At 46.1% G+C, this 14,298-nt stretch overlaps 1 protein-coding gene across 4 annotated transcripts in view; it reads left to right on the top strand.

Moving 5' to 3' along the window:
- The window catches only part of Atg7 (autophagy related 7), a 243,376-nt gene that overhangs the window by 19,281 nt on the left and 209,797 nt on the right, over positions 1-14,298 (top strand). For all 4 annotated transcript variants that reach the window (XM_057760141.1, XM_057760208.1, XM_057760268.1 and 1 more), the window contains exons 2-4: positions 10,167-10,333; positions 10,845-10,899; positions 13,722-13,839. In XM_057760141.1, the coding sequence (XP_057616124.1) occupies positions 10,186-10,333; positions 10,845-10,899; positions 13,722-13,839 (321 nt within the window). In that variant the 5' untranslated portion in view covers positions 10,167-10,185. The remainder of the gene's footprint in view (positions 1-10,166; positions 10,334-10,844; positions 10,900-13,721; positions 13,840-14,298) is intronic.

Genomic DNA, 14,298 nt, shown 5'->3' with positions numbered 1-14,298 from the left:
GGAAGGGAGGGAGGGAGGGAGGGAGGGAGGTATAAACAGGAAGGAAGAAGTCAAATTATCCCTGATTGCAGATGGCAGGAGTCTGCTGTTAGAAAATCCTCATGACTCCACCGAGACTCTTAAAACCCATAAACAAATCCAGCAAGGGAGCAGGGTACAAAATCAATGTTAAAAAAATCACTAGCTTTTCCATGTGCCAGTAATGAACTTTCTGAGACAGAAATGAAAGAAAACAACCACATCACTACTCAAAACAAAATAAAACCAAAATAAACCCAGCTGAAGAGGTGAAAACCTCCACCTTGAAAAGTAGGGCAGTAAGGAAACTGACATTCGACAGTGGAAAGACTTACACTGTCCATGAGTAAGCACAGCTAAAACTGTTTCACATGGCCACAGCATTGGAGCAGTGTGTAGATGGCTACAGTCCCCAATAAAATACCAACGATACTCTTCGTGAAACTAGAAAAAAAATCCTAAAACACATGTGAAGGAAATGGGGTATGGTAACGGTACCTGTAATCTCAGCACTGGAAAGGCAGATGCAGGAGAATTGAGACTGAGAGCTTGAGGCACTGGGCTCACACAAAATAAAACAAGTTTATGTGGAAATAGATCCCGTAGAATCAGAACAATTCTGAGCAAAAAGAGCAATACTGGAGTCACCACAGTATCTGATTTCAAAATATGCTATAGAAGCTGGACATGATGGATGCCTTTAATTCCAGCTCTCAGGAAGCAGAAGCTGGCAGGTCTCTCTGAGTTCAAGACCAGCCTGGTCTACATAGAGAGTTCCAGGCCAGCCAGGGCTACACGATGAGACCCTTTCATCTCATTCTCTCTCTCTCTCTCTCTCTCTCTCTCTCTCTCTCTCTCTCTCTCTCTCTCTCTCCCTCCCTCCCTCCCTCCCTCCCTCCCTCCCTCTCTCCCTCTCTCTCTCTCTCTCTCTCTCTCTCTCTCTCTCTCTCTCTCTCTCACACACACACACACACACACACACAACTCTGTAGTACAGAATTGAAGCAAAAACAGCACAACCTATTGTAAAAACAGTTATGTAGACCAGTGAGATAAAAACAAAACAAAACAAAACAAAACAAAAAAACCAGGAACACAGAATTGAATGCATACCGCTGTAGCCATTGTAGACTTGATTCCTGAAAAAGGCACCAAGATCAAATATTGAAAGAAAAGACAGTCTCTTCCACAAATGGTGCTGAGAAAACTGGGCATTGGCATGTAGAAGACAGAAACCCAAACCCTCTGTCTTAACACTGTACAGATGTGAACTCAGAGGGCTGGAGAGATGGCTCAGTATTTAAGAGCACTGGTTCCTCTTGCAAAAAACTCAGGTTCCATTCCCAGTACCCACATTGTGCCTCACCGCCATCTGTAACTCCAGTTCCAGGGGATCTAGCACCCTTCTCTTGCCTCTAAGGGTCCTGTACACAAATGGTGCATAGGCATTATTCAGGCACACAAGCAAACACATAAAATAATAAATCGTATTTTTAAAATTCAACTCAGGTTAAAGTCCTGAAGCTTTTAAAGTACTGGAAGGAAGACATCCACGTTCTGACTAAGCAGCCATGTCCTCCATTAGCCCAGTAGCCCGTCACCTTCCTGGGCTCACCTTGGTTTCCTTGCCCATCATTGTCTTCTGTCTGACTGGGTAGTGGTGGAACACATGCCTTTAATCCCAGCACTCGGGAGGTAGAGGTAGGAGGATCTCTGAGTTTGAGGCCAACCTAGTCTACAGAGTGAGTTCCAGAATACCAGGACTACACAGAGAAACCCTGTCTTGAAAAAATAAATTAAAAAAAATTTTAAAATGTAAAAAAAGGAATGTCTGTCCTGTGTTTGTACCCCTGTCCTGATGCCAGCCCCACCTGCACTCTCCCTAGCTCAGCATACACGCTGCCTACAGGGCTTTCTCTCGTTGCTTTTTCTGGTTTGTTTTTGCTGTGCTGGGGGTTGGGTCCAGGTCTCACTAGTGCGTAATCACTGTACTCCAACCTTGGCCCTGTTGTCCCTTGAACCTCACAAGAGATCATGTTTGGTCACCTTTCCTAAGGGTCCCCAGGGAGGATTCCCTCTTTCCTGTTTTTTTTTTTTTTTTTTTCTCCGAGACAGGGTTTCTCTGTGGCTTTGGAGCCTGTCCTGGAACTAGCTCTGTAGACCAGGCTGGTCTCGAACTCACAGAGATCCGCCTGCCTCTGCCTCCCGAGTGCTGGGATTAAAGGTGTGCGCCACCATCGCCCGGCCTCTTTCCTGTTCTTATTTCCTCTACGCTACTCAGTTCCTCATCAGTTCAGAGCCCTTGGTCTGCAATGGGATGGAGCCTAGGGACTCAGGCTTAGTAGACTCCTGCTGACAGAGCTGCATCCATGTCCAGCCTCTGAACTGACTTCGCCATTCACAGCCCTTTGCTGCTGCAGGTGTGGAACTCTGTCCCGACTCCTAGCTCCATCCGGGATTCTTCAGCCTCTTTCACAGCTCCTTGGGTTCTGGTATTTGTAACCAGTCAGTCAGCTTTGTGCTCAGGCCTCCACTCTGGGGTGACTGGTCTCCTCCACTCCTATGGGAACCAATCCTCTCCCTTTTCCTTGGACCCTCTACCCATCATCCCCCGTACTTAGTCTTTCCAGGCTCCTTGGTGCCCTGCTCTTCCACCCAGGCTTTCCTGTGGTCCTGCTGGCACCGAGCCCCCCCCCCCCCCCGCCGCAGTCTTACCCCTTGATAGTCTCCTTCCTTCCTTCCTTCCTTCCTTCCTTCCTTCCTTCCTTCCTTCCTTCCTTCCTTCCTTCCTTCCTTCCTTCCTTCCTTCCTTCCTTCCTTCCAGATTTCTGCCTCCTCCCTGCCATTGCCTCCCATTTCCCTCCCCCGATCAAGTCCCCCTCCCTCGTCAGCCCAAAGATCAATCAGGGTTCCCTGCCCTGTGCGAAGACCAAGGACCACCCACCTCCATCCAGGTCTAGTAAGGTGAGCATCCAAACTGCCTAGGCTCCCACAAAGCCAGTACGTGCAGTAGGATCAAAAACCCATTGCCATTGTTCTTGAGTTCTCAGTAGTCCTCATTGTCCACTATGTTCTGCGAGTCCGGTTTTATCCCATGCTTTTTCAGACCCGGGCCAGCTGGCCTTGGTGAGTTCCCGATAGAACATCCCCATTGTCTCAGTGTGTGGGTGCACCCCTCGCGGTCCTGAGTTCCTTGCTCGTGCTCTCTCTCCTTCTGCTCCTGATTTGGACCTTGAGATTTCAGTCCGGTGCTCCAATGTGGGTCTCTGTCTCTGTCTCCTTTCATCGCCTGATGAAGGTTAATATTCAGGAGGATGCTTATAGTTTTTCTTTGGGTTCACCTTCTTATCCCTTGATAGTCTTGATATGCAGACCCAGATGCATTCTGTTCGGCCATTGTTGTCTGAGCCCCCATTTCTCCTTCTGAAATCCAAAAAGGTGGGGAATTGATCATCTCAAAAACTTTGGCAGAATAATTGTGCAAAATCACTCTGGATGATGGGAAAGGAGTCTTTATATGTTTTATTACTTACTTATATTTGAACTGTCTCTCTGTGTCTGGACCACATAAATGCAGGTAACTGTGGAGACCAGAGAAGGGTATTGGGTCCCTCTGGAGCTGCAGTCAAGCGCAGTTGTAAACCATTAATATGGGTGCTAGGATCTGAACTCTGAGCCATCTTTCCGTCCTCTAAATCTTCTTTAAATAGTAAATTGTTTGAATTAATCATTGTGGTCACAGGGTCTGGGAGTTACTAGCAACATAAAATAAGACTATTTTATTTCATATATAGACTCGTCTCTCTACTAACAAGTTCAGTTTCATGAGTTTACCGCCCAGATCTCTCCTAACAGTTTAAATGCCCTTTGGCCATAGTAATAACTGAAGTGAATGCCTGCTTGCTATCGAAAATGCCACATATTGGATAATTCCTGTAAATGATACCTCATCTTGTAGTCAAGGCACATTCCTATCTTCCCAAACCAAAGTCTTCATTATGATTAGCATGGAGAATACCAAATACTGCATTTTACATCTTTCATGAAATGGTGGACATGGGCTGGCATTGGGGTGCAATAAAACCTGTTTCATTAAAACAGCCATTCTTGAAAATATTCTTAACAGGTCAGAAGTTGAGTCTTTACTAACTTTGAAGACCAAGAAGGCCTACTTTTTCATTCTGCATTGTAAATAAGTTTCTTCAGTATTCTGTTTAAATGCAGTCAGCCCCAACCCTCAAGTAGAAAGGCATGATGAGCTTTCATTTGGGCCTGACAGATTCAGACTGGTACATCATGAAAAAGATAGGGGCTGGAGAGGCGGCTCAAGGGTTAAGAACACTTGTTGGTCTTACAGAGGACTTGAGTTAGATTCCCAGTAGTCATACCGAACAACTCACAACCACCTGTAACTCCAATCCCAAGAGATCCAGCATCCTCTTCCAGCCTCCATGGGCACCTGCACTCAGGTGTTATTCCCACACACAGACACATACACATTATTAAAATAAATCTTAATTAGTATTCTAGTTTGTTCTAATCTCATAAGTGATAAAATTATATGTATACCACAAGCAATGTTTTCAAATAAATTTCTTCATTATTTATTATCAGTAAATGTTTGGTTTCTCTTATTACATATCTGTTGTATTATGCATGTTCCCTGTTGCTGTGCTAGAATGTGCTAGAATGGGGAAACTGGAGGAAGACAGGAAGGGTGTGTTCTGGCTCATAGCTCCCGGGTGTAGTTGATCATGGCAGGGAAGTCAAGGAACCTGTGGCTTGAGGCAGCGTTGTATCCACAGTCACAAAGTGAAGAGAAATGAATGCCTGAATGCCTGTCCTCAATTCTGTTTCCTTTTCACTGGGCGGGGCCGTGCATATTTAATGTGGATCTTCTCATCTCAATAAGCCCAGCCTAGAAATTTCTTCCCAGTCATGCTCAGGGGCTTGTCTCCTAGTGATTCTTGATCCTGTTGACAGTCAGTGTTACAAGTCCACTTCTTGTCAACCTGAGATGCAAACACATCACCTTTAAGCTATAACCTTCCACTTGTCCTCACAAACCCATGGTCACTATCCTGCAAAATGCAAAGCCTGTCTATTTTAGGAGGTCCCCATAATCTTTAACATCCCTTAATACTCTGTTCAAAAGTTCAAAGTCTAAAATCTATTCTAAAACTCAAGGCAGCATCTTAACTGTGAGAATCCATTTTTAAAGTTACATATCCCTAATACCCACTGGCACCAAGTGAACATTTCTATTCCATAAGGGAGGAATGGAGTCATGACAGGGAAAAATCAGACAAGACAAGACTGAAGCCCAGCAGGATTGAAGACCAACTCCTGCAGCTCCATGCCTGGTGTCTGGAGCTCACGATGCAGTCATGCGGGCCCCAAAAGGCTTAGGTAGCCCTCCACTGCTGGCCTGGCTCCTGTCCTTTCGTATGCCTTCTCACACTGACCATCTCACAGTCCTGGCATCTCTATCACCCTGGTGTCTCCATGGCAAATTAGACACTTTCTTGACCTCGATGACCTTCTAGAACCTTGGCGTAAGCCCCCACGAATCCCCTAACCATTGCATCTTTTATGCTTTTAAAACCAGCTCCCAAGTTCTTCAGTGAGTTCAAGGTGTAGACTGGCCACTATGGCCACAGTTATGACAATCCCTCTGTGCTATGTTCTCAGGAATGCTTTCTGGGGCCCTGTTGAGAGCAGGGAACTCCTTCCCTCTCAAGTGAGTTTGTATTCACAGGTTGGAGCCCTCAGGACTATGTGTCCTTGGGTCTTTTTTGTTCTCTTAAATGGTGCCAATACACTATGATACAACTGATTCTCTGTCCTCTTGGTGGGCAAACCTACTCTCTCTCCTCTCTACCACATAACACATTTTGACAAAATACTTTTCTCCCTTGGCCATAAGATCTGCATAAGAGCAGTGAGTGGTGACCATACTATGACCTGAGTGCTATCGTGTCATTAATCCATTGCTTATGAGTCCAGCTTCACTTAAGTTCTCAGGACATGGGCAGAATGAAGCTGATTCTTTGCCAGAATGCAACATGAATGACCTGTGCCACAGTTCCCACCTAGAGCTCTTTCCCCCACTGAAAACTCAGGATCCTGGCGTCCGTACACTCTGCGGGTATCTCTTGGCATTCTGGACTTCCAGTCTCCCACCAAAGCACCCACTAGCTCTGCTTACAGCAGTCTTGGTCTTTCCCAGTGCAGAGTTCCAACCCCTTGCACATTCATTCCTCACCCAAGTTCCAAAGGCCCGGGAACCACACCATCAGGCTTATCACAGTGAAGACCCCATTTGGGGGACCAATATTCTGTAGTACACGTTCTCATCACTGTAACAGAACACCTGACAAAGGCAACTTAAGGAAGAAAGGTTGGTTTGGCTCACAGCTGAGTCTGCAGCCACCCTGATAACCAGTATTAGCCATTTTATCCGTGCATCCTGGTGGCGTGAAATTTTCTCAAATGTGCAGTGCCTGTAAGCAGAAAAGGTTTAAGAATCCTTGCTATATAGTATATTAAAGGGATTTACAGAGGCTTTAAAGTAGACAGTGTCTTCAGTTCTCATAACCCAAAATCATTGTACCACCTGTTTATATTTAAATCTCCATTTAAAAAATTCTACAAAGCCTGTTTTATAGAACTTTTCTAAATCTTATATAAAAAGTGAAAAAAATGAGTACTGAATTCAGTTTGTTTCCTAATCCAGATTTGGAACAGAGTTAAGTAAGTCACGTTGTAGGAAACGAGGAGCTCAGTTTGCTGTTACTGAGGAACATTATAAATACCAATAAAAAGCAAGTTGTCAAAATGGGTGGTTAGTCGCCTGCAAGCTGTGGTTGTATTCTTAGGCTGTTTACAAAGCTGAAAGATGTATATTTTGATTGGTCACTAAGGAAATACCCTTTAACACTCACTGTGACATTTGCTGACCTGGTTTAAACACTAACGATTAATCCTCTGAGTCAGAAGCATTTATTTTATTTTTTCTTTTATTAATAATATTTTTTATTTTTGGAATTTTCATAAATTTATACAATGCCTGTTAATCCCATCCAGCTATCACTACTTCCCTCTGGCTTCCCCTAGAGCCCCATCACCTCCCTCTGCTTTTCCCTAGAGCCCCCATCACCTCCCTCTGGCTTTCCCTAGAGCCCCCATCACCTCCCTCTGGCTTTCCCTAGAGCCCCCATCATCTCCCTCTTGGCTTCCCCTAGAGCCCCATCTGGCTCTATGTCCTCATTTTATTTCTCATAATTAGTAACTACCTGATTCCAATCAGTGCTGCACGTGTGCCTATGGGGTGTGGCCACGGCCATATCCCAGAAGGAGAGTGACTCTTCCTTTCTCAGCAGCCACCAGTCACCAGTAGCTTCTCTAAAGGGGTGTGGTCTCAGGGATTTCTCCAGCATCCTGGAACTCCCTGTGTAACCATAGCCTATAGCACTCCCACCTCAGCATCCCTAGTGCTGGGATTACAAGCATTTTACATGGGGGGGGGTTCTTATTTAAATATTCATATAAAACAATCAACCTCAACAGGGTGTGGTGGCATAAACCTTAAATCCCAGCACTTGGGAGGCAGAGACAGGTGGATCTCTAAGAGTTTGACATCATCCTGCTCTACACAGTGAGTTCTGACGAGCCAAGGATACATGGTGAGATGAAGTTTCAAAAAAAGAAAATCAGCCTTTAGAAGATAGTTAATTCATAACATTTTAAATAAAATATTTTAGATTTCGGTCTTGTCATAAAATTAATTTTCTAGCTTGTAGAATAGAATAGCTCCTATTCTATAAATTAAGGTTAATTTGTAGAAATGCATAGCATTCCTTTCTCTTTCTAGAAAATGCAGAGGCTGTCTAAAAGCAGAATTGTCAGTTCTGGGGTATAAAAACCAATATGAATGCATGCCTGTATAGCTAAGAGCAAATACCAGGAAACAAGTGTGCTTTGGCCAGAATCTAGGAAAAATCGTGACAATGTACTGCCTATTGTGGAGAGTAAGCGGGAGATAACCAAACGATCCAGACCCTTGTTGGGTAAGTCAGCCCATGTGGGGGCTCAACATCTGGGAAATGAAGGTAGGCGACTCTGAACCCGAGTCCTTCTTTAAATAGAAACACAGCCAGGCCGGGCGGTGATGGCGCACGCCTTTAATCCCAGCACTCGGGAGGCAGAGGCAGGCGGATCTCTGTGAGTTCGAGGCCAGCCTGGTCTACAAGAGCTAGTTCCAGGACAGGAACCAAAAAGCTACGGAGAAACCCTGTCTCAAATTTAAAAAAAAAAGAAAAGAAAAGAAAAAAAAAAAAGAAACACAGCCAGGCACGGGCAGAAACAGCTCTTTGGCAAGCAAGACTGTTGCTGAATTGACTTTCATTTTTCCTTCGGTGTAGACAGCATAAGGATTTTAAGTGTGTGCTGGTAAACAGAAGCTGTGCACACAGGCCTCTGGAAAATTCCCACGTCTGCAGTGCTTTCCTGCCATGCTATGTTCCCCCAAATGTGAGCACCTGAAAGTGAAGTGCACATGGATGGTTCATAGGTACAGTACACGTGCATAGTCTAGACGAGTGGTTCACAGGCCAGGTGTACACACATAGTTCACAGGTGTGCACGTGGGTGCTTCACAGGCCTGGTGCATATGCAGGGCTGCTGGTTGGGCCCCAGTCACTTGATGAGTTGTGCGGGGAGATGAAAGCATTAAAATACATACTATGATGCAGAATTCACAATTTCCATGTAGTTAAGAGATGCAACAGTTCCCACCCCAGCATGGACCACAAGGGGAAAAAAAGAGACATAACGTGAGATTGAAAAGGAATTAAAGCTTATAGGAAGTGAACACTACCTGCCGCAGCTGGAGTGCTCAGCACTGATCTCAAACAGGCAGAATTCCAACTTGACCTTCTAGATGGCCTTCCTCCTCTGTCCCTCCTTCCTTGCCCCTTCGTTTTGTTTTTCTTATTCTTCTCTCCCTTCCTTCTGACAAGGACTTATGTAGTCCAGATTGGTCTTGAATTCACAAGGTAGCCAAATATGATCTTGAACTCTTGATCCTCCTGCCTCCATCTTCTAGGTACTGCGGTGACAGAATGTGCTGCCACACCTGACTCAGATTGGCGCATTCTGATCAGATGTTGGACTTAATGATTGTGCCAGTCTCCAAGGAGTCAGTCCCCAGCTGACTGAAGAGCAGGAAGTCAAGGGTGGAGCCGAGGGTGCAGTTCAGGGCCCCAGTGCTTGCTTCAAGTGGGAAGGAGCCTGTGTGCCCACTTATCACTAGCACAAGATAAAAGGAGTTGATGCCAGAAAGGCTGCTCCTACAAACTGCTCCTGTGAAGAAACTGAATTTGATAAATCTCCAGGAAGTTTTCAAAGTTGTGTCTTAAGTAAGCCAGTCACTAAGGTTTAAGTTATGCCTGAGTCCCCTTTAAGGGATCTGTGGTGTCAGTCTCACAATGACAGAGTGGTCTGTCCCAGTGGGCACCTGGGAGAGGGTCAGGGAGCTCCTCTTTAAAGATGGGCATGGTGGTTCATGCCTATAATCCCAGCACTTGGGAGGCAGAGGCAGTGGATCTCTGTGAGTTCAAGGTCAGCCTGGTCTACAGAGAGAGAGTTCCAAGAGCGCCAGGGCTGTGTAGAGAGACCCTGTCTAAAAATATTAATAATGGTGATGGAATAATAGGTAAAAACGAAAGGTGCTGAGCCCGCTGTCAGGAGTCAGAACAGCTCCAGAGGTCTGTGACTGAATGTTACATTCCGGGTAGAGGGCACTGCAGACTCGAAGAGCGGTGTCTTCGGGAGCCCATACCCTGGAACTGCCACTGGCTAGTTGTTTAAAGAAAAGATTTATTTATACATTTATTATATTTATGTGTATGTGTTGAATCTGAGCGAGTTTGTGTGCACTGCTTTCATGCAGAAGCCAAAGAAGAGGAGAGCATTGAATCTCCTGGTACTGGAGCTACAGGTAGGTGTAGGACACTGTGTGGGTTCTGGGAACTAAACCTGGGTTCTCTGCAAGAGAAACAAGTGCTCTTAGCCACTTAGCCATTTTTCCAATCCTAATAGGTTTGCTTGACTTAAGCTCTATTTTTTTGTTATTTTTGTTCTGGTAGACCAATAAGAGCAGTGGCAATGGGGGACCCTGGACTGTCCAAGCTGCAGTTCGCCCCCTTTAATAGTGCCCTGGATGTTGGCTTCTGGCACGAACTGACCCAGAAGAAGTTGAATGAGTACCGCCTGGACGAGGCTCCCAAGGACATCAAGGGCTATTACTACAATGGTAGGCTGTCCCACCTGCCTCATCTCTCATCTCTGTGTTCTTCACTGTCCTCTGTGGCAGCAGCACCCTTACTTGTTTTTATTACCTTTAGAGTGCTGAGTATGGAACCCAGGCAAGAAATATGCTTGTCTTTTATATCCACAGTTTCTTAACTTATTTTGTCTTTCTTGACGTTTGCCCAAGTCACTTTTAAAAATTTTCTTTTTACTCTGGGGAAAAAAGAAGAGTGGTAGAATTCAAGTTGTTATAGCTAACACTGCCCAGCTAGCTCCCAGGGTGTGTTGGGGATTCTCAGGGTATACTTTCTATATCGGTGACAAGTCCCTCCCTGTCCATCTCTCTCAAGATCTGCTGTTATCTGTGCACGTGTTATCTGCATGCCACGGGTCAGCAGACTCAGATGGGCACCTTGGGCTCAATTCTCAAACAGTAGGACATGACTGAACATAGATGTTCTCACATGGGCACCACACTCTGGCTTGTCACTGAGATATGACAATGTTTCACACAGGTGACTCTGCTGGCCTGCCTACCCGCTTGACGTTGGAGTTCAGTGCTTTTGACACGTGAGTATTGATTTGTGCAGAGTCCAAAAACCCTGCTTGCTTTGGACAAGGAGTGAGTGTTCCCATGAGCAGGCAAGGAATCTCCTGGTGTGGAGTCAGTGCCTCCTACTGAGACTGTCTGCTACATTAATTTATTAGGGAAAAAAATAAGTCTTTTTCAGAGCCTTTCCTGTACCTCGTACCGTCTAAATTGATTGGAGCTCAGATAAAGGCCCTCCAGATTATCATTTTAGAATATTTTATGATTCTTTATTAGTAACTCGGTTTTAAAGATTTATTTCTTTTATTTTTTTATCTGTGAGTGTTTGCCTGAATGTATGTCTATGCACCATATTGTGTAATGCCCATGAGAGCCAGAAGAGAGTCTTGGGTCCCCTGGAAATGGAGTTACAGATGAATGTGAGCCACTGTGTGGATGCTAGGAATCAAACCTGGTTCTCTACAAGAGCAGCCAGTGCTCTCTAACTGTTGAACCATCTTTCTAGCCCTTTAGAAATGTTTACAAATCACGTTTTGTTTATTATTGTGAGTGTGTGTGCATGTACGTGGGTGTGTGTTTATCATAGCACCTGTGTAGAAGTCAGAGGACAACTTACAGACTATTCTCTCTGCCTGCACCTAGTAATTCTTGGTGGGAGCCTCGTCAGATGGGATGTGCTCAGTAGCTTACCTGTGTCTGGTGTTGCTAGGAGCCATCCCGGCAGTGTCTGTGCTCTCGGAAGTAGCTTCTGTCCCTCACAGCAGGGCTCTATGATCGCTTGCACACACCGGGAGTTATTGGGACATGTTGGACAGAGTCCCTTCTTACACTGTTCTTGGCCCAGCCTCCTCCTCTCTGCCACAGCATTGATTTCATCTGGCGTGGTTCTCGTCTGACGTGGGAGGCTGCTGAGCAGAGGCTCTGGCTCCTCTCCTCTCCAGGCCCAGATTTGCCCTGCATGATTTCTCTGTCCTCAAGACCTTTCATGCCTTCACACCGCCTAGATGAGGAACGTTCTTTTAGTGGAGGACTGTGATGATAGACAGCTTGGGATGTGATGCCTCGTGGCTCTCCAGAGAGAGCTCTGGCCACTGAAAGATCTCCCCCACACCCTCACCAGGCCTTGGCATTTAAGGCTTACTGGTGGCATTTAGCAGAGCCATTGTTACCCATGTGCCCCTCTTCACCTGCCCTAGACTGACATCTCCTTTCATCAAGCTCCCTGCAGCTCCTTTGTATACCACACATGGAAAGATATCAAAAGATGCTGTGTCCTCCGGGTGATGACTAACAGAACCTTCTCTGTGTAAGTCCCACCTGACAATGGCATTAAGCCATTAGTGACAGAAATATTTTTTAATGTTTAATTTAATTATTCATTTTATGTGAGTGAGTGGTCTTTTTATGTGCATTGTTGTTTTTTGTTTGGTTGGTTGGTTTTTGTTTTGTTTTGTTTGTATGTATGTATGTCTGTCTGTGTGAGGGTGGCAGGTCTTGGAGTTAGCTGCCATGTGGGTGCTGGAAATTGAACCTGGGCCCTCTGGAAGAGCAGTCAGTGCTCTTAACTGCTGAGCCCTCTAGCCCCGTAGGTGAGTGGTTTGCCTAAATGAATGTATGTATGTATACCATGTGTGTGCTTGGTGCCCACAGAGGTCAGAAGAGGGCGCAGATCCCCTCCAATTGGAGTTACATATGGTTATGAGCCATCATGAGGCTTCTGGGAACTGAATCTGGGTCCTCTGCAGGAGCAGCCAGTGTTCTTAACCATTGAGCCATCTCTCCAGAACCAAGGTTATTTTATTTCGACATCAGTGCTATACAAAATACAGGCTGATCACTTCAGAGACAGCAGATGTGTCCCTGCCCAAGCCTGCATTTAGAATTAGTTCATCTTTCTCCAATTTTATCTCTTCAATTCCTGTGGGGCCTTTGGGGAAGTGTGGTGGGTGTGAATCATGTGGCTGGTGCCCGAGATTGACAGTAGTCTGGCTATCCTGCAAGTTATCCCTGGCCCAGATGACGTAGCAACTGTGTGCAGAGCTGTGCAGTATGGGCCGCCAGTTGGTGGGAGTTGCTGCCTGGAGTCAGCCCTGGGTGGGTGGGGTGAACCCTGAGTCCGCTAGTGGGAACTGCTCACTCTGCTCTGTGATTGTGACCCCAGGTGTCCTCGTTTGCTTTCTATTACTGTGATAAACAGCATGACCAGAGACAATATGGGGAAGAAAGGGTTTATTTCTGCTTACAGTTATAGTCTGTCATGCAGGGAAGTCAGGGCAGGAACCTAGAGCAGAGGCCACCGAGGAATACTGTTTACTGTCTTGCTCTCCAGTGCTTGCTCAGTCTGGTTTCTTGGATTTCCTTCCCAAGGGTAGCACTGCCCCAGTGGTGTGAGCCCTTCCACATCAACAAAGAGAAAATACAACATAGACTCCAGCTCAATCTGATGGAGGCATTCTTCAAGCGAGGTTACATTTTCTGGATGATAGCATGTTTCATGTTGGCATGAACTAGCCATCACAGTAGCCGTTTCCTAGGGTCTAAGAGGGGAAAGAGCCGCTAGTTAGAATTAGAACTTGACAGTTCCTGATTCAGCCAGTTCCTCCTCACTTTGATTATGGGAAAGAACAAAGATAAACTTTCTTTGGGAAGAATAGGAGGCTGACAGCCGAGGGCCAGGGGGTACAGAGGGTCCCCAGACAGCACCTGCTTTCTTATTTATACTTGAGCTAGGACCAGTGAAACGTTGGTCTGCTTTCCCAGTCAGAGGTGTCGAGGCTACTTGTCACCTCACACTTCGTTCGGGGTCCCAGTCGTCCTGGGTAACTGTTGGTCTCACATCTAGGAGTGCCCCCACGCCTGCCCGCTGCTGCCCTGCCATGGGGACCCTGTACAACACCAACACTCTCGAGGCTTTTAAGACTGCAGACAAGAAACTACTTCTGGAACAGTCGGCAAACGAGGTTAGCTGCGCAGCCACAATGGCTCCATTTTATATCCTGGGTTGAGGCAAGTGCACTGCGTGTCTACTCAGGCACACGGGTTTATCACAGAAACAGTCTGTAAGAGATACATAGAGGGGCTGGTGAGTTTGAGAGCTTTTTCCCAGAGGGAATACGGTCAACTCTTTCCTGTGGAGAAGATGATCAGGGGAGACAGCCAGGCTCTGAGGTGGGGCTGGGGTTCATGCAGGGCTAAGGTAGGAAATGAGCTTGGCTGCTGGAGTCCAGGAAACATTTGGAACAGTGTGGCCCCTGAGAATTATGCTGCTGTGACCAAATGTACCTGGGGCTCTGTACTTTGTCCCTCAGGAGGCTTGGCTGTCTGAGCCACAATGGCCCTTACAGGCCTCCAGTGTTACCAGGGCAAACTCTGGCCAGTGCAGGTGACTGAGATCTCTGCTGTTTCTGACCCTGTGTCCT

This window comes from Chionomys nivalis, chromosome 1 (genome assembly GCF_950005125.1).
Source record: "Chionomys nivalis chromosome 1, mChiNiv1.1, whole genome shotgun sequence".
Taxonomy (NCBI): domain Eukaryota; kingdom Metazoa; phylum Chordata; class Mammalia; order Rodentia; family Cricetidae; genus Chionomys; species Chionomys nivalis.
Note: the sequence above shows the minus strand (reverse complement) of the source record. Positions and strands in the feature narration are given on the sequence as shown.